The following is a 21066-nucleotide window of genomic DNA, read 5'->3' as shown; positions in this document are numbered from 1 at the left end:
TGAATCTTGTATGTGCCCTGACTGGGGATCAAACCTGCATCCTTGGTGTTTTGGGACGATGGTCTAATCAGCTGAGCCACCTGGCCAGGGCTTTCTTTAACTCATTATTGCAAATGAAACAGCACGTTAAAGAAAACTGTTACATTTACATTGTAAGACTTTTATACTAGAGTGTTATTCTGGGGAACATACTCATGTCTTAAATGTGCCTACCAATACATTTTCCTGAATCTAAAGAGTTTTCTATACTGGACATACATCAAACAATATTATACCAAGATCAGTGGTAGAGCGTCGGCCTGGTGTGCGGAAGTCCCGGGTTGGATTCCCGGCCAAGGCATACAGGAGAAGCACCCATCTGCTTCTCCACCCCTCCCCATCTCCTTCCTCTCTATCTCTCTTCCCCTCCCGCAGCCAAGGCTCCATTGGAGCAAAGTTGACCCGGGCGCTGAGGATGGCTCTGTGGCCTCCTCCTCAGGCGCTAGAATGGCAGAGCGACGCCCTGGATGGGCAGAGCATCGCCCCCTGGTGGGCGTGCCAGGTGGATCCCAGTCGGGCGCATGCGGGTGTCTAACTGCCTCCCCGTTTCCAGCTTCGGAAAAATACAAAAAAAAAAAAAAAAAAAAAAAAAAAAAGGCACAGTTCTCTAAGAATAAACTGAAGTGTCCCAATAATGAACAGGCTTAGACAGCAAAAGATGTGATTTAGTTAGAGGATTAAGAAAGACAAAAAGATGAAAACAGCTTTAGAAACTACATGGAGTTTTAACAATTGTTGCTACGGACTGAGATTTCATAAACAGTGTGAAACAGTTCACAAAAGATTCAGATCAGATGTTTTACTCAAGTTCATAAAAGAGGTTTACTTAACATTAGCACTTAAACTACGAACTTGTACTTATATTTATTTAAATAGTGCTAAATTTGTGTCTTTTCATTCTACTTTGTGCTTTAGTTTTCTATTAAATGGGTTATGAATATTAAATTAGAAATATATAAAGTACTTGTAAGTTAAAACAGTGCCTGGCATATAATTGCTTAATAAATACTGGTTATTATTATTTGATGTTCTCACTGGAGATTACTATTGTAAAAAGGGCAAAGTCAAGTGGAAATGCCTACTAATTTATGCTTTTTATTAATTTTGACCAACAAAGGGATCATAACCTCTGCAAATAATGATTCTAAATAATTATTCCGATCCTTAGGCCTCCATTTCTTTCATCTTTTTGATCTGCGAGAATAAGTAAAGTAATAGTTGCCTATAGAAATGTGGGAGATAAAAAGGGTACATAATAAATGCATAAATCTGCCTAAGGAGATTTCTAGGCAGACTGTTCAGTATGCCAACTGGTTTCATTTAGTTGCTTATGATAAAGTGTGAATGGAGTAGGATGAGCTTAACAGGGAGCTATAGTGTTTTCAAGCAGAATTTAGAGGAAATAAGAGCCAAGACTTGCTGAGTTAAAAAAAATAAGACTGTTTCTTGTTTCCAGCCACTCCAGAAAGCAAAAGGTTCATGCAGTAAGAAATGACATCAATTCAAAGATCAAATCCGGGGAACTGTCAGTAAAACTGTTGCCTTGATCTCAAGCATGAGACTATAAGACCTTTTGTTAAGACCTTAGAAAGGTTTGAGGCATGTTCATAGGCCTTGCATCTAGTCTAGAGGACAATCTTAAAGGTGTGCCTCAATAGTCTCTTCTAGATCGAAAGTGCTTCTAAGTATCTTAAGGGTAGTAAGCAGCCTCATACAAAGTCCAAAATTGAGAAGAAATTTGTAGATATGACCTTTGCCCAATGGAGTTCATTTTACTGTGATACATAACAAGCCCACAAAGTTTTGAAGACTTGAACTTAGATGAAGAAAGAAGTAGTTTAAAATGAAAAGGCCTCTAGGCCTTTCCCTTCTACAGATAGAAAGCATAGTGAGAAAACTAGAATATATGCAACAGGGCTTTTTTTTTTTTTGAAGGAAAAGAGAAGGCAATCAGAGAATGCAGAGAAGACATCAGAGGGCAGAGCTAACAAAGAACCACTTCCATCAATGAACCTGCGACATGCTCCTAATTGTGTATTTTAAGAACCACTAAACCCCTCCCATTTCCCCCTGTCTGCACAATGTCTATTCTGGTTATCCCTGTCTCATTACTGTATGCTGGGCATGTGTAAAGCAAACAACTAAGAACATCAGCTCACACTTCTTCCAGTCCAGAGGAACCATATTTGAGGTGATATACCCAAGGACCACACCTGAGAAGTCACACAAAGAAGTCTCAGTTCAGGTACCACACATGATGTAAGATGATGAAATTCAGGACTTGAAGCCTGAGCCTAATGAGGTAATGGGATGGGACATTAGATGTGTTTGGGAGAAGGGGTTAATATGTACTTCCCTCCCAGCTGCAGATTAAAATACTCTTCGCAGGCGGTTAAATCCACAGATGCAATGCAGTTTAAATCTATGTTGTTCAAGGGTCAACTGTATTTTCGATCCTCAGTTCAAAATCTGCAGAGGGCCAACTTAAGTTAAACATGGATTTTCAACTGTGCGGGCATGCTTTTTCTTGAAGGGTGGTACATGTTGGTAGCTGAGTAGGTGTCTATTTCTTGACTGTAAAATTCTGCGGTTCCAACAACTCTCTTTTGTCCAGTCTAAGCTGGTAGTTTTTCTGTTGTTATAATATTTTAAAAACCTTGTGGGTCTCCCCTGAGTGTTAAGATGAACCATGTCATTAGACAAGTGGGTTCTCCCAGATATTTCCTGGATAACCTCACCTCTATTTCTGGCTGCTGCTAAGATGGCTGATTGGATCCCTGACTCACAAACCTAATCTCTTCAACAAATGTTCCTCCGGCCACATCACACCGTTGACTTCTCTCTTGAGCATGCTATACCATTTTTTTGCAAGAGGCTGAAGTTTTTCCAAATTACCAAGTTTTGGTTCCTTTTGGCTCAACAATTCCATCCTCAATCTACCATTTTCACTCATATTTTACTATAAACAAAAAGAAATCAGTGCAATTCCACACTTCATTTGATAATTTTCCCATCTAACTATCCAAGAGTTCAATGCTTACCAGTTTCTAATAACATTTCCTTCAGAAATCTTACCAGAAGCACTTTTATTTATTTATTTTTAGCGAGAGACAAAGACATAGGGAACAGACAGACAGGAAGGCAGAGAGATGAGAAGCATCAATTCTTTGCTGCGGCACCTTAGTTGATCATTGGTTGCCTTCTCATATGTGCCTTGACTGGGGGTCGCCAGCTGAGCCAGAAACCTCTTGCTCAAGCCAGCGACCTTGGGTTTCAAGCCAGTGACCTTTAGGCTCAAACCAGCAACCTCATGCTCGAGGTGGTGAGCCCATGTTCAAGCCAAATGAGCCTGTGCTCAAGCTGGTGACATGGAGTTTCGAACCTGGGTCCTCTGCATCCCAGGCCAATGCTCCATCCATGAGCCACTGCCTGGTCAGGCCAGAAGCACTTTTAACATTCATATTTCTAGTAACATTCCATTCATGACAACATATATATTCTCAAGGAAGGCAGCACCTATCTTCCATTCTCCTCACTTCTTTCTGAGCTCTCATCAGAGCCTAGGCTTTCTTATCATGCATCTCAAAGTTCTTCCACCCTCCACCCATTACCCAATTCTAATGCTGCTTCCAAAAATTTTAGGTGTTTGTTAAAGAGCAACCTACTTCCTGGCATCAAGCTCTGTCTTAGTTTCCTGCGGCTGACATAACAAGTTATCACAAATTCAGTGGCTTAAAACCATAGAAATTTACTTTCTAAAAGTTCTAGAGGCTAGAAGTCCAAAAGTGGAATGTGGGCAGTACCACACTCCTTTGAGTATCGGGGGGAGAACTGCCCGTCTCAGCTCTGGGGCTCCGGGCATTCCCTGCCTGCTCGTAGTGTAACTCCAGTCTCTGCCTCCATCCTCACATGGCTTTCCCATCCGCCTCTGGGTCTCAATCTCTCTTCGTTCTCTAATAAGGACACAAATCACAGGATTTAGGGTGCATCCTAAATCCAAAATGATTTTATATCAAGCTCATTAACTTAATTACCAAATAAGATCACTGTATTACTTTTCTAAGTCTGCCATAACAAGCACCACAACTGAATGGTTCAAACAACAGAGATTTACTGTTTCGTGGTTCTGCAGGCCAGAAGGCAGGTGACGGAGTCAGCAGGACTGGGTTTTTGGGGACAGCGAAGAAGAAGCTGTTCCATGCTCTCCCCTAGCTTCTGGTTTCTGTTGCCAATCTTTGGTGCTCCTTGGTCTGCAGAAGAATAACTCTGATGTCAGTCTTCCTCTTCAAACAGCAGTCACCCTGTGTGCCTGCATCTGTGTCCAAAGTTTCCTTTCGATAAGGACACCAGTCAAATTGAATCGGGGGCCACTCTAATCCCCTCATCTTAACTATGTCTGCAACAGCCCTATTTTTCAGTAAGCTCACCTTCTGAGGCACTGGGGGTTAGGACTTCAACATATGAGTTCTTGGTGACACAATTCTACCCAGAACAGTATTCCATTCCACTATCTTTCTGTTTGCATGTTTTGTTTTGTTTTTTAATTTAAATTCTATTTCTAAGTTACAGTTTACCCCCGTACTTCCAGTACCCAGCTGGAACCGTACATAAAGATATGTAATGCTTCATGAATTTGCATGTCATCCTTGTGCAGGGACCATGCTAATCTCTGTATCGTTACAATTTCAGTATTTGTACTGCCCAAGCAAACATGCTTTCATGCTTTCTGATGGAAGTCAGCTGTAATTCTTATTCTTTCCTTCAATAGCTAAGTTATGTTCCTCTCTGCTTTTTTTCAAGGTTTTCTCATCTTTGGTGTTCTGCAATTTGAATATGTTATGTGGAGGTGTTTATTTTTTGGTGTTTATCCTGCTTGATGTTCTCCTGAGTTCCCTGGGTATACGGTTTGGTGCTTGTCGTTAACTTTGGGCAATTCTCAGGTGCTATTACTTCAAACAGTTTTTCTGCTCCAGTCTCTCTTTTACTCCTCCTGGAATTTCAATTACACACCTTGGATTTGCTGTTCTGGTTTTTTCCCATTCTTTTTTCTCTTTGCATTTGTTTGTAAAGCTTCTATTAACCTACCTGAGCTTGCTGATTCTTTCCTCAGTCATGCCCAGTCTACTGATAAGCCCACAGAAGGAATGCTTTATTTAGGTTACACTGTTTTGCCTGGCCTATGGTGGCAGAGTGGATAAAGCATCAATCTAGGTTACCCTGTTTTTGATTTCCAGTATTTACTTCTGATTCTTACGAGTCTCCATCTCTTGCTTACATTATCATCTGCCCTTGCATATTGTACTTTATCCACTAAAGACTTTAACATATTGATCACAGTTATTTAAGAAAATTCCAACATCTTCGTCATATTTGAGCATGGTTCTGATGATTTCTTTGTCTCTTTGGAGTGTGATTTTCCTAGCTTGCCTTGTAACTTTTTTTTGAAAGCTAGACATTATAGATCAGGTAACAGGTCTGATATAGACAGGCCCCAAAATGTTATGTTAATCTGGCTAACAGACTGTTTTTAATGTCTGCTATCATTGTAGGTGTCAGAGACTGGCAATTTCTCTAGCGACCTCTGCTGACTTTTGAGTTCCTTAAGTACTGCTCCTCAGAAACAGTCTATGCCTTACAGCTGGAGCCCACAGTGAGAGCGGAGTCCTGCAGGTGTGGTGCTGAGGTGTGAGGAAGTGGAGCACAGCTATCTACCCCAGCAGCAGCATTCAGTATAATCTTATGATTAAATCTCAGTCTTTGAGTGGGTCTGTGTTGCTGCGTATGTGACCTTAACAAGTGTTTCTTATTTGCCACCCCCATTCCAGCTTAGGGGAGATAGAAAGGCCACTGGGGGCAGGAGTGGAAGAAAGGCTCTTCTCCCAGGAATAAGGCTCCGGTAAAATCTTTCCCTCAGGGGAATAAACCTTGCTGTAGACAATACTCTGGGCTTATTTCATAAAGGTTATCCTCCCCGTTCCATGCCAGAGCCACTAGGGATGATTCATGAATCTTCACTGTGAGAACGTAGTGGGTAGCCTAGAAGTAAAGTCCATGAAAGTGTGGGGGCTTCCTAAGAGTGTGGTCCCCAAGAGTTTTTCACTCTCAAGACAGTCCACACTCGGCATCTTGCAATTCATCAAAATTACCAGTTACTGTCCAGTTACTGGGGTTTCTGCTCCAGGTAAACAGACTTGGCTTGGCTCTCCCGATTTGCTACTCTCCATATTTCAAAGTGGCAGTTTGCCCTGCAACCTCAGCTCTCTTATGGGTCCATAAAAGTTCTGCTAAGGTCTTAATAGTATAATGATTGGGGGGTTTTTTGTTTTTGTAATTTATACAGTTGTTGCAATTAGAGTGAAGATCAGGCAGCTATCTCCTACGTGCTACCTAATAGCAAAGACACCCACCTCTCTCCATCACACGTTTTTCTCAACCAGAACTCTAGTAGAGAGTTAAGTGCTATAGAAAATGATTTTTAAATTATTATTCTAATTCTTCCAAGAATGCTACATTGCTAGCACCATTCTACACACACAGGGGTTAGTTTATTACATAAAATGAATGGCTTGGCCACTTTATCTCTTAATACTTCAATGTGTATTTCCTAGAATAAAGATATTTTCTTACACAGATGCGGAACAGGTATCACACTTAGGAAATTCAACATAGATTCAATATTTCTATATAATCTACCATCAATAGTCCAGCTTTGTCAATTGTCCCAATAATTTTTTCCCTCCAAAAGAGTTCTAATTTGGATCATATATTCTTTTGGTTATCATTCATCTTTCCAGTCTGTTTTTCATTCTATAACAGTTCCTCAGCCTTTCTTGGCTTCTATGACATTGGCACTTTTTAAAGAATATAGGCCAGTTGTCATTTTTTAATAGCATGTTTCTGATTTTGGCTTTGTTTGATGATTCCTCATGATTAAATTCAGGTTATGTGGGCCCTGGCCGGTTGGCTCAGTGGTACAGCATCAGCCTGGTGTGCAGGAGTCCCAGGTTCAATTCCCAGCCAGGGCACACAGGAGAGGCACCCATCTGCTTCTCCACCCTCCCCTTCTCCTTCCTCTCTGTCTCTCTCTTCCCCTCCCGCAGCTGAGGCTCCACTGGAGCAAAGTTCGCCCAGGCGCTGAGGATGGCTATGTGGCCTCTGCCTCAGGTGCTAGAATGGCTCTGGTTGCAACAGAGCAACACACCAGATGGGCAGAGCATCGCCCCCTGATGGGCATGCCGGGTGGATCCCAGTCGGGTGCATGCAGGAGTCTGTCTGACTGCCTCCCCGTTTCCAACTTCAGAAAAATACAAAAAAAAAAAAATTCAGGTTATGTGTTGCTGGCCAATACTACACAGCAACATGGTATCTCTAGTTCTGATCACCGAGCAAGGTTATGGTTGGGATCTCTACAGATGTCCTGCTCCTCATCAAACTTCTCTCCCGACCCTAGATTTTTTACCTATTTATGATGCCTGCCCAAATAATCTTTAGTATGATCATTGCAACGGTTCTTCCCATTATTTGGCATGCTACTGCTATATGTTAAAGTCTACCCAGTCTTCTCTCTCGCACTCTCTTTCATTAGTATGGACTAATGGCTTCCTATTTTTCAGTGGTTCATTACTGTCCTTAATTATTTGGATGCTTAAATAGTCCCAGATTTGACCAATGAAAGCCTCTTCACACTAGCTCCTGGCTTCTCTTTTCTGGTAACAGTAAGATGTTCCAGGCTCATCTAGTATCTTCTTTCCCCCAGTTCCAGACAACAGTCATTTCTCCAAAGATTCCTGGTCCCTTTCAGTTGGGAATGGTCAAGTGCCAAGTGTACTAACTGCTATTAGGGTAGTTTGAGTCTGGACCTGCCATATCCAATTTGGTAGATATTATACACAGGTGGCTATTTACATCAAAATTTATAAAAATAAATGAAAAATTCAGTTCCTCGGGTGTATTAGCTACATCTCATATGCTCAGCAACATTTAATAGCCACCATATGAGATAGCAGATATTTATAGAACATTTCCAGCATTACAGAAAGTTCTATCGGATATTACTGTACCTAGACTGTTTCACAAGGCAAATTTAGGCCACACACACAGACATACACACACAAGTTCTCACTCTCCATAACCTTTTAAACATCTTCCTATGTTCTACCACATTAATTTTCTCATATTAAACAATACTTTGTTGATAATATACTATTGGACAGTTACTGTTCAAGGCCCTGTAGATTTAGAAATGTACACCCCTGTCCTCTAAAAAAATTAAATGTAATAAGAAGACATCATTTCTCTGATTTTTGGCTAAGATCAAGTGTGGTAAATGTAATGAGAAGACAGAAAAATAAATGGAGTATTACTATAAAACAATGTATTATTATAATTCAGGCTGTTACATCAATACATACCCCATAATGGGGATGTCAAGGAAGGCTTCCTGAGAGAAATTACTTTTATTAAGTTTAAAAAGATAAATAAATATTAACCTGGCAATTTAAGAATAATTTGGGTGGTGGGGGATTTGCCATTCTCCAGTTTTTTTATCTGTTCCAATTTTTCACTTAAAGTACTTTTTCTTGCCCATACCTTTTCAAAATTCTGTTTATCTTTCAAACCAATCTTTTGTGAAGCATTTCCTAGTACTTTTAACCACACAAAGTGCCCTCCCCAACCCCAAAATAGACTATCTTTACTGATTTCAAGCACACAAAAGACTTGGTTTATTTTTGTTGTTACCAATGTAATGGGCGAGGACACAGGCTTTGGAATCAGACTCATTGCTTACTAGCTGTGTGACCTTGGGCAATCTACTTAACCTACCCAAACCTCAATTTCTGCATCTAAAGGTGGGATTTAAAATAACTCATAGTTCGTGTTTGAGGATTAAATAAAACAGTGTACTGAAAATGCTTAGCAGTGCTAATGGAATACAATCAATTATATGATCTACTAATAACAATAATCTTACACTTGTTCCTTCCCTTTTTTGCTAAAAATTTAAATTTGTTCACATCTTTCCTGGCCAATCTTTATATTATCAAGGCATATATATATATATATATATATATATATATATATATTAGTAATATCTAACAAATCTCCTAAATTATCCAAGCAGATTTCTTCCAGTCCATATATTATGGTATATTTACATATAAAATATTTTAGATAGACAATTCTATTTGTAGCTTTGAAGTTACAAAAACAATTTCAAAAATATTATTTATATATTGCTTATAGCAACTTTAAATAGAAGCCATTAAATATAATTTCATATATAAAATCATTAAATACAAATATTTTCCCATTTGGTAAGTTCTTAAATAAAACATAATTTAAAAATATTTTCAAGTTGGTGGAACATACTAACAATATCTGAACTACTAAATAATAAAAATCAAACTGTTAATAAAAACTAATTTGTCAGACTCCACATTCCTATTTCTAATGGATCTCATAAAGCCACACTTACAACTGGTTACTATTGAAACAAAGCATCTTGATTTTTATACAAATATATTTAAAATACTTAAATGTACTCATTATAGAAATAATACTGACAGCATAAAAGAGAATTTCTTTCATTTGACATACTCATTAAAAATACAATAGAAAAAAAACATGTCATATAATAAGTGCTAGAGATAACTTATTTTGCCCTTCATCACAGTTTGTTTAATATGCATTGAAAATATATGCCTAACATTTTGCCAACAAATGAAAAATATGCTTTTCAAAATGAATGTTTTAATGAAGTATATTTTATTTGTAAAAAGTGTAAGCATGGACATATAAAATGGCACTGCTTACATTCTAGAAAAAGGAAATAGAATAGTCACTGAGATTAACAACTACCAAAACTAAAAATGGAGAGCAACGCCCTTTCCACCAAAATTAACTGACAGCTGTGAAGATTTTATTGATTTTTCTTTACTAAACAAAGACAAATACACAGAACATTTATGTTTTCCTTATTATCCTTACCAATAAAATTTTTAAATCACCTTGACATGCAATTTTCTTCAAATTAGTTTAAGTATAATAGGGTATGTAAATAAATGAAGATGTGAGAAATTTCAGAATACACTGCTGTGTTTAAAAAATCATTAAATCCCATTAATATAATGCCAATACCTATTATGTCACTTACAAATAATATATTTAAAACTTTCTCGTTGCAATTATTCTAAATAACAGTGTATAATCCATATCCTCTTGTACATGAAATATACTGATGATAAAATTTTTATTCATGTTTCCCAAAGGCAACCTTACCTGTGGAGTCCAATAAAAAGTAGGGCTCAGTCTGTAGAGTTTTCGTTTGTGGAAACTCTGAAGTGGCCTTGTTCGAGCTGCTGTACTCATGATAGTCAAGGATGGAGATTTCAATCTTGTCCTGTCTTTTCTCCTTTTCTTACTGTGCTTCTGGTTAAGTAACCAACTACTCGAGGAAGAGAGCTCATCTAAATTCTCTGAAGCACTGAAATGCCATGGAATAATTGGGGAATAAAGGGCATAAAACAAAACAAACAAACAAAAAAGACAAAGAAAACTAAATGTAAATTGCCTTAATCTACTATGACAGAAGAGTTCATTTTAGCCAACTTAGTGGTAACAACTGGTGAAAGAATCTATATTGATGGGGAATTACATATTCAAGTTGTGGAAATAATTTCTACTTCTATTTTCTCCTGCAAAACAAATATCCCACAGGCTAAAAATGCTCACATGGGTTCACTAGTACAATGTAAATGTTCAGGTGACTCAATAATCCATGTATATTTAAATAAATAAAAAATTTTTGCATATGGGTGGTATTACAAAAGATTATAGGTTTAAAATAGAGCTACTCTCATCACTGTAATACTGGTTGCTCTTATGGACTACATACTCTTTCAATGAATTTTGAAACAAAGGGGCTATCCTACAATATTTAGGAATTTTTTAAACTTCTGACAGTACAGTAGTCAAAACTATAAAATAATGAAACAGACCACACAAACTACATATGAAAAAGCATATTAATTTTATAATTATTCTTCATATTAATTTTTAAATATTACACTTAAATATTTTAAAACATCAGAACATAAGGAGGAAGTTAATGCTCATTGCCGTGTAAATTTAACTTCCTTTATACTAGTACATTAAATATAAAATAATTAAGCATTTCAGGCACTACAACATACCAATTTCAACCTTACTTATAGAGAGAAGCCAGTCAATTTAGTATCTATAATCAAAAAGTGAATCTGTTATATGTGATATGTAAGTTCTAAATGTGCTATTTGGTTCAAGTAGAATCAATCTTTAATGGTAAATGTAAGATATGGTTTTTCTATAGTACTATCACTGGTTTTTAATTAAATTAATGGTTGCTATAAATTATTCTATTAGCTAGTGGATAAAACAAGTAATTCAAGAATGCTTTACACAGAAATAAGAAACCAAAAATAAAGGTGGCTGAATGGCTTATATTGGTGAAACCAAAGAAAATAATTAAATATGAAATTGGTGACTATCATACATTTAACAAATAGATAATTGAATATACACTATTGACCAAGCCGGTATAGAGAAAAGAGCTTATGATAACTATTTCATTTCAAAAATATTAAGTTCACTCTGCAGAAAGCTCTAGTCAGTAATGTTTTAAGTCCTAGTTAATAAACATTCTAAAGATCTATCTGAGAAAGCCTTAAGATATAATGCTACTCACAAATTAACAGGTACAATACATATCCTGATGTTACTTTCTGTGACATATCATTTTCCATAATGTTTTATTATGGAAACTGTTTAAGATCATCACTGCTAAGTACGTTTGCTCTTGAGAAGCCATTCAAGGATCTGGGCCATCATGTCAAGGGTAAGAAGGCTTAGGTGATAGCCAATATCAAGTTAAGCACTGGGCAAGTCAGAGGGCTGACAGAGAAGTGAGTCAAGGTCAGGAAGAAGATAGGTTTCAGCAGGTAGTTGGTGTCAGGGGTGATCAAATCAGAGAGCTAAGATTCAGGAAGCTAGGTATAGGTCCAACACTAAAAAAATGTTCTTCATCAGGCAAGTTAGAAACAACTTTAGGCAGATTATACTGGGTCCTTGAAAGAGACATTGCTTAGGTAGTGTCTAGGCAAAATGAGAAACTATTACTCTAGGAGCCTGAAGCAGAGTTATCTAACTCTTCTATTTACGACTCCTTAGTCTCCCCTGCCTCATAGGACGCTCAGTCCTAAAGACGGTGAGCCACCATTTCCTTTTTGAATGACAGCACGTAGTTTTTAAATAGAGGCTCACAGGATGATTTAAAGAAAACCTTGCCATTTGTGTCACTAAATGTTATATTTTCTCATGTCTAAGTTAGCTGACATTATCATAGGAAAAACTGTTTAATTTCATTCTTTTCCTTTAAGTATGTTCCCGGCTGCAAACAACTCATCCTTAGATACTTTCTAACTACTAAGGACCGTTGCAAAGTGCCATCTAAAGTTAACCTTCTCAACCTATACAGTGAAAAATTTAAATATTATTAAAAGAAATGAAAGAAGACACACAAAAAAATAGAAAGATATTCTGTATTCATGGATTGGAAGAACAAACATAGTAAAAAAAATAGCCATATTGCCTGACCAGGCGGTGGCACAGTGGATAGAGTGTTGGACTGGGATGCAGAGGACCCAGGTTCGAGACCCCGAGGTCACCAGCTTGAGTGTGAGCTCATCTGGTTTGAGCAAGGCTCACCAGCTTGAGCCCAAGGTCACTAGCTCAAGCAAGGCGTCACTTGGTTTGCTGAAGGCCCACGGTCAAGGCACATATGAGAAAGCAATTAATGAACAACTGGGGTGTCGCAACGAAAAACTGATGATTAATGCTTTTCATCTCTCTCCGTTCCTATCTGTCTGTCCCGATCTATCCCTCTCTCTGACTCTCTCTGTCTCTGTAAAAAAAAAAAAAAAAAAAAAGCCATATTATCCAAAGCAATATACAGATTTAATACAATCCCCATTAAAATCCCAATGGCAGTTTATAAAGAAATAAGAACAAAAAATATCAAATTTGTATGGAATCACAAAAGACCCTGAATGGCCAAAGCAATCGTGACAAAGAAAAAAAAATTGGAGCAAAGCTAGAGACATCACACTCCCTGACTTCAAATTATATTACAAAGTCAGAATAATCAAAACAGCATGGTATTGGTGGAAAAACAGACACACAGAAGAATGGAACAGAATTGAGAGCCCAGAATTAAACCCACATATATATAAGCAAATAATTTCCAGCACAGGAACCAAAAACACACAATGGAGAAAAGAAAGCCTCTTTAATAAATGGTGCTGGGAAAAAATGGAGCCACATGGAAAAGAATAAAACTAGACTGTTATCTGTCACCATACACAAAAATTAACTCAAAATGGATGAAAGACCTAAATATAAGACCTGAGGCAATAAACTACATAGAAGAAAACACAGGTGGTTAACTTATAAACCTTGGTCTTAGAGAAGATTTTATGAATTTGGCTTCAAGAATGCTTTACACAGAAATAAGAAACCAAAAATAAAGGTGGCTGAATGGCTTATATTGGTGAAACCAAAGAAAATAATTAAATATGAAATTGGTGACTATCATACATTTAACAAATAGATAATTGAGTATACACTATTGACCAAGCCGGTATAGAGAAAAGAGCTTATGATAACTATTTCTCTCTTTCAAGTCTCTCCTTTTCACCAGTTGGAGTTTTTTAATGAATTTAACCAACTAAGGTAGACAGCAACCCTTTCCAAACTTTCCCTGATGCCCAAAGTCCTGCCAATAGTTGAATTTACTGCCTCTTTTCCCTTGAAAGTGTTTGAAGAAATAAAGGCATCACATGCTCAGGTAGCAAAATGACAAGATAACAGTGACCACTTACAAAGAAATTTATAAAATTGGACTCATATAAACTTACTAAAATGGTCCTCTAGGCATTACTTATCCTCTAAATCAGTGGTCCCAACCTTTTTTGGGCCACAGACCGGTTTAATATCAGAAAATATTTTCACGGACCAGCCTCTAGGGTGGGACAGATAAATGCATCACGTGACCAAGACAAGCGTCAAGAGTGAGTCTTAGACAGATGTAACAGAGGGAACCTGGTCATTTTTTAAAAATAAAACATCGCCTGACCTGTGGTGGCGCAGTGGATAAAGCGTCGACCTGGAAATGCTGAGGTCGCCGGTTCGAAACCCTGGGCTTGCCTGGCCGAGGCACATATGGGAGTTGATGCTTCCAGCTCCTCCCCCCTTCTCTCTCTCTATCTCTCTCTCCTCTCTAAAATGAATAAAATAAAAAATTAAAAATTAAAAAAAGAAAAAAAAGAAAATATGTCTTTAAAAAAAATAAAAAATAAAAAAAAAATAAAACATCGTTCAGACTTAAATATAAATAAAACATAACTAATGTAAGTTATTTATTCTTTCTCTGCGGACCAGTACCAAATGGCCCACAGCCCAGGGGTTGGGGACCACTGCTCTAAATGGTAGAAATAAACACCTCTCTCAAATGACCAATAGATTGACATACAGGCATTATCTGGTATAGAGAGAACAGATTATTTGCCCTACCTTGTGTTTTACGTAGGGGAACTATACCTCTTACTCAAAAGGTAGAGTGAAAAAGAGAACAACTATTTGAGAATTGAGACATAGAGTTTGTCAAATATTTCTAGCTAATATATAGTCTGGGAGATACAGTTTAGATTCTCCAATATCATCTCTGAGCTGTTTTCTGGCATATGAAATTTACAAAGTTTGAAATTGAGACTTTCTGTTTTACTAATTATTATTTTTTTATTTTAAAAAATTTGGAAAAAAGTTGAAAAAAGAAAGTTAAAATATACATAGTTTTCAAAATCCCATCCTACGGTAGGGAAACAGGGTAGGGAAATAATCTGTTCTCTTATACCAGATAATATCTGTATGTTGATCTATTGGTCATTTAAAAGAAGTGTTTATTTCTACCATTTAGAGGATAAGTAATGCCTAGTGGACCATTTTAGTAAGTTTATATGAGTCCAATTTTATAACTTTCTTTAAAATTGGTCACTGTTATCTTGTCATTTTGTTACCTGAGCATGTGATGCCTTTATTTTTTCACACTTTCAAGGGAAAAGAGGTAGTAAATTCAACTATTGGCAGGACTTTGGGCATCAGGGAAAGTTTGGAAAGGGTTGCTGTCTACCTTAGTTGGTTAAATGCATCAAAAAACTCCAACTGGTAAAATAAACAAATTTAATTTTCATTAACATTATGATTTATAGCCTTCAAGTCTTTTTTCCTATGAAATCATACTGTACAATGATTTTGTTATCCTGATTTTCCTCCTTCTCATTCTAAAATAAGTATGTTCATGTAAGATTACATGCTTACTATACAAAAATTTTTAATAGTTATGTGGCATTCCATCCAGTGGTTGTATAACAATTTATTTAAACATTCCCTATAACATCCGGCTTTAGACTTATATTAATAGAGGTAAAAAGGGGAAAGCAAATTTTTACAAAAGAAAATAATTCCTATTGCCATTACTTTAAAAACACAGCTAGCGAGTTTTATTTCCTTATTGCTGTCACGTACATCTAGCTAATATGATAATGTCGTTCATGGGCACCTAAAATTATCTTGAAAACTTCAGCCTGGAATATGCTGCTAACAAACAATGTTTTCTCATAATGGAGAAGTGACTATAAAATATTATGAGGATAAAATAATTATGTTATATGTGATTTGTTTGCAGTTTTTCAATTAGAATATCCAATTAGAAAGAATGGCTGCATTTCATGGGAAAAATGCCATTAGTGGAAATAAACAGCATGGCAGTGATTCACTGAAATTTAATTTCATATCATATTCCGGGACTCATTAAAGCAAAACAAACAACAACAACAATAAAAATCTAGACATTATTTCAAGTAGAAATTCACTTTCTCAGAGATAATACCCCATAGGGTAAACAAAAATCCATTTACAACATTTTATCTTCATTTTAGAAAATGAGATCTAAAAACCAGTACTATCTCTATGATGATAAAATGTAATGCTTCATTTGTTTGAAGATTCAATTTTTTCAGTTGCTCAGGCCCTGGTGATTCATCTTAGATCCAGCTCCCAAGATTAACAAAGCTAAAAAAAAAAAAAAAATCTGACTTCTGGGGACACTGCCACCAAGTGAGAGATGGAGGTTGGGAACCAAGAAGAACAAGTGGACAAACAGGTGCCCTGAAAAATAACTAACCAGGAGAATTTACTTTAGACATTATGATAAAAGATCATTAAGATATGAAAAAACTGATAAATACTTTTTTAAAAATGATATTAAACCATAAGTTCTATGTGGTTCACTAAATAAATAAAAAATAAATAATATACTGCATAGGTGGCCAAATTTTAAAAATTCAGAATTTAAATTTTTCTAATCCACTTACATACAAAAATTACAATATAATGTGATATAAAGCTAGAATATATTTTATTTAAAGAACTTCACTTGTGAGCTTACTTGTGTGGCAATTCCAAGTGTACAGAATACAGTGGAAGTTTCAAAAGCCTTTTAAATAACCTAAAATTATCTACTACTGTTGCTGTTTTGAAGGGCTTCTCTCTTACTAGAGAACGTCTCTTACTGGTACAAATACATCTGCCACTTTGGTCATGGATTTTCTACTCCAGAGTTAAATGAGATGAGAGGAAGCAGAACTGCAGGAAACAGCCATGTGAGCAACAACTAAAATATCAATCTATGAGGAAGAAGAAACAAATATGGAATGCTAATTATCTACAAGAAATCTTGAGAGATATTTCATACATTTAACTCATATTTATTTGTGTTCATGATATGACTCCTACTGATCTACTATAGATGCGAGAAAAATAGCATTTCATAAGACAGACAAAATAAAAGTCCTTACTCTTCTGGAGTTTATATTTTCACCCAAGAAAACAAATAATAAACACATTAAAACAAATAAAATATCACACTTTTGATCTCACTTGATCCTCACAACGAGCCAGGAAGCAGATTGTTCTCATTTTAACTATGACTTATAAAGTTGTTCAAGATCACAATGCTACCAAGAGGCGGTGCTGGAATTGATCTTGGATTTATCTGATTGCAGAGTGATATTCTTAACAATGCAATTTCTTCATAGCATTGATCAAGGTATAAAATTACATTTATTTGTTATTTATATGTGTAATTATTTGTGTAATTGATGTCATTTTCCCCTCACTAACCTCTATATCATGAGGACAGAGAGCACATTTGCTGTTGTTCAACATTGTATATACTGTATATATATATCCATATATCTGCTCTGCCCAATCCAATGCCTGGCGCAAGAAGTCACTTCATAGTGACAGGAAGGCATCTGTTAACTATTAAGTGAGTTATCTTACAGAAATATAACTCTTAATCTCAATAGCCCCTGAGGACGCGGTCATAATGATGAGCCTGAGTTATCCAAAAAATAGAAGTAGTTCAGTATCATCCAAGAAAGGTAATGTGTAATAAATTTTACTTAAACAATTCTTCCCAAATGGTTTATTTGAAACGTTTTTGGCACTTGAGTACAATCATCATTCCTTCTATTGTCTTGGATACCTCTTTCCATAATACCTTCTAGAACAGCGGTTCTCAACCTGTGGGTTCCGATGGCTTTAGGAGACCCGTGTTTTGGTCGTTCGACCCCCGCCAGGGTCGTGACCCACAGGTTGAGAACCGCTGTTCTAGATTATTCTTAAGGGTGCTAATACATGTTGGGTAATTTCTCTCTAATCACTAAATGTCTTGATTTAAGCTAACATAAAATTATTACATTTAAAGCAAAGCATAACAGCGATGCTACAAAAATATACATTTTAGACTGTATTGAAATCTATGTTTATATTTTTCCTTTGTTTGAAAAAATGAAATTTCTCAAAAATAAACATTTACTTGGAGAATACTAGCAATAAAAATAATTTTAGAAAATATTTGTGTCCCAGTAAATTTAAAGAAGTGAGATGTAGAGATTAATAACTTGCCCAAGGTCACAAAACATTGAAAACAAAAAGAATATGTAAAAAAAATGTGTACTCCCATAACCACAAGTTATTCTAAAGCTACTAAATTATTTTTTTTAAAAAAACTATAACAATAAACAAAAGTTAAAACTTTTTTTTTGCGGGGGTAGAAGTTAAATACCCCGAGATGGTCTATTGAAAAGGTACATTTTAGATAATATGAGCCCCCAACAATGTAAGTGTATTTGACCTGAATTTTAGAGTACTTGATTTAATAGCAGTATCCCATAAAAACTAAGCAAACCAAAGACAGGCTATCAATTTCATATCTTCCCAAGAGATAGAATGGAATAATAGATGGTACCTTAGTGACTCCCAATGTCTGTGTGATGAACGTCTTCAATAATAGCTGGCCCATAAGTCTTTATGTGCCCTCAAATCTTTGTCATAACTCTGGCTACTTTGAAGCACTTTTTAAAAAAGTAACACCAGATCTAAATCAGTGACTAAGTTGCTGCCCAAGATAAAAAAGAAGTAACAAATTATACCTAAAAAATATCAATGGCTAACATTATTAGGTTGTTTCTTATGTGCCCAGCATTATTCTAAAAGTTTTACATACACTATCTCATTCACTTCTCATACAACTATATAATGTATTCTTACTGTATTATAATCATATCTGGTAGGTTTACTGCAACACATACATTTAACTCTTGCTCAATCTGTTGAGTAGTATAATGCATTTCAATAGACCCAATACATATACCTTTTAAGATAATATTAACATATATGATTGTAGACCATTGGGTTAGAGCAGACTCTGAATGATTGTCAAATGTTAGTTAAGACTTTATAAAATCTTTGGAACAGAGAGACTATAAATATTTAGATGCCACAATGACTTTAAGAGCATGTAAAGCAAATACATATTATTTATCACAGTAAATTACTAAATATCCTGTTATTTTTAAGTATACCTTTTGCCTTCATCTACAAATATACCTTTTGCATATATCTGCAACTTTCTATTATTGTACTGCTATTATTAGATCTGACATTTGTACTAATTTACACATTTCAGTTGACTATGTACCTCAAAACTTACAACTGAATGTATGAATCCTTTTCAGGTCATAGGGGAAGGTCACAGGGGACAGTTAAAAATATACTGTGGCTACTGATCCTTTTCTTTAGCCATTCTTCATCTGCTTTCCACAAGTACATATGATTGCTTTCTTGGACAAAACAGCAGACGTCTTAGATTAAGATAAAATTGACTGATAAAGAAAAGGACAAGGACTATAGCAGGGGTCCCCAAGGGTCGCATGCGGCCCCCTGAGGCCATTTATCCGGCCCCTACCACACTTCCAGAAGAGGCACCTCTTTCATTGGTGGTCAGTGAGAGGAGCATAGTTCCCATTGCAATACTGGTCAGTTTGTTGATTTAAATTTACTTGTTCTTTATTTTAAATATTGTATTTGTTCCCGTTTTGTTTTTTTACTTTAAAATAAGATATGTGCAGTGTGCATAGGAATTTGTTCATAGTTTTTTTTTATAGTCTGGCCCTCCAATGGTCTGAGGGACAGTGAACTGGCCCCCTGTGTAAAAAGTTTGGGGACCCCTGGACTATAGAATCAACAATGGGATAACTCTTATCACCAAATTTAAAGGTAATGTTGAGATTTAATTCTTTCTCTTTTAACAAATTAAATGGCACATTATGACTTGTCTTAAAATTTTGACTAAATTTTACTCACAAATTTAGAATGAATGTCATTTAAATATATTTTCAAAACTATGATGACTACTGTATTTTCTAGTTATCCTTTTTGAAGTATATAATTTGTACTCTATTTTTAAAAACCTTTTATTGTGAAATATAAGGTACCTATAGATAAGTATCTAAAACATTTCTCTTATGTTTGACTTGTAAATATAAAGCAAGGCTTCACCTACTTCTCCACTGTCTAAACACCTTTCAGGGGCCCTGGCCGGTTGGTTCAGTGGTAGAGCGTCGGCCTGGCGTGCAGAAGTCCCCGGTTCGATTCCCGGCCAGGGCACACAGGAGAAGCACCCATCTGCTTCTCCACCCCTCCCCCTCTCCTTCCTCTCTGTCTCTCTCTTCCCCTCCCGCAGGGAGGCTCCATTGGAGCAAAGATGGCCCGGGCGCTGGGGATGGCTCCTTGGCCTCTGCCCCAGGTGACAGAGAGAAGACCCGGAGGGGTAGAGCATCGCCCCCTGGTGGGCAGAGCGTCGCCCCCGGTGGGCGTGCCGTCTGGATCCCGGTCGGGCACATGCGGGAGTCTGTCTGACTGTCTATCCCCGTTTCCAGCTTCAGAAAAATACAAATAATAATAATAATAATAATAATAATAATAAATAAACACCTTTCAAGTCAAGAAATGAAACATTATCAACACCTAGAAAGCCTCCTCCCCCATACGAACTTCCTCTTCACACTTAGAGTGATCATAAGTTATAGTCATACTTTTAGCAGCCTCCCAAATAATTCAAGGACTTTGAGAACAATTTACATTCATTTACCTTCCTCCTCCTAATCTATATGCTATTATTACTATGGGCTTTTTAAAAATCCCCTTAGACATATTTTACTACTATTTGTTCACATATGGCCATATAGTTATTTAACATTTTATTGGTTCTTTATTTCTTCTTATACCTCACTGACATATCTGGGATCATCACTATCTACTGCCTGAAGCACATCCTCTATGATTACCATTAATTAGAGCCTTCTAGTGCTAAACTCTTAAGTTTTCATTTGTCTGAAAATATTTGTGTTTCACACTCAAACTTCAATGATGTTTTTTCTGGGAATAGAATTTTTAGGTAGGCTGTTATTTTCTTTCAACACATGAAAGATAACTTTTCACTGTACTCTAGCTCCAATTCACTGGGGAACAATCTTTTTTTTTTCATTTTCTGTTGCATGAGGTTTTAGAACTGTTTCTAAATATGTCTGC

At 36.4% G+C, this 21066-nt stretch overlaps 1 protein-coding gene and 1 non-coding gene across 3 annotated transcripts in view; both read right to left on the bottom strand.

Moving 5' to 3' along the window:
• Window positions 1–21066, bottom strand: part of KANSL1L (KAT8 regulatory NSL complex subunit 1 like) — a 120422-nt gene that overhangs the window by 40210 nt on the left and 59146 nt on the right. For both annotated transcript variants that reach the window (XM_066233452.1, XM_066233453.1), the window contains exon 6: window positions 10318–10522. In XM_066233452.1, coding sequence (XP_066089549.1) covers window positions 10318–10522 — 205 coding nt within the window. The remainder of the gene's footprint in view (window positions 1–10317; window positions 10523–21066) is intronic.
• Window positions 4649–4750, bottom strand: LOC136307107 (U6 spliceosomal RNA). The gene has a single exon (XR_010725797.1). It is a non-coding gene; the product is annotated as a U6 spliceosomal RNA (small nuclear RNA).

This window comes from Saccopteryx bilineata, chromosome 5 (genome assembly GCF_036850765.1).
Source record: "Saccopteryx bilineata isolate mSacBil1 chromosome 5, mSacBil1_pri_phased_curated, whole genome shotgun sequence".
NCBI lineage: Eukaryota > Metazoa > Chordata > Mammalia > Chiroptera > Emballonuridae > Saccopteryx > Saccopteryx bilineata.
This window is presented reverse-complemented; position numbering and strand designations above follow the sequence as displayed.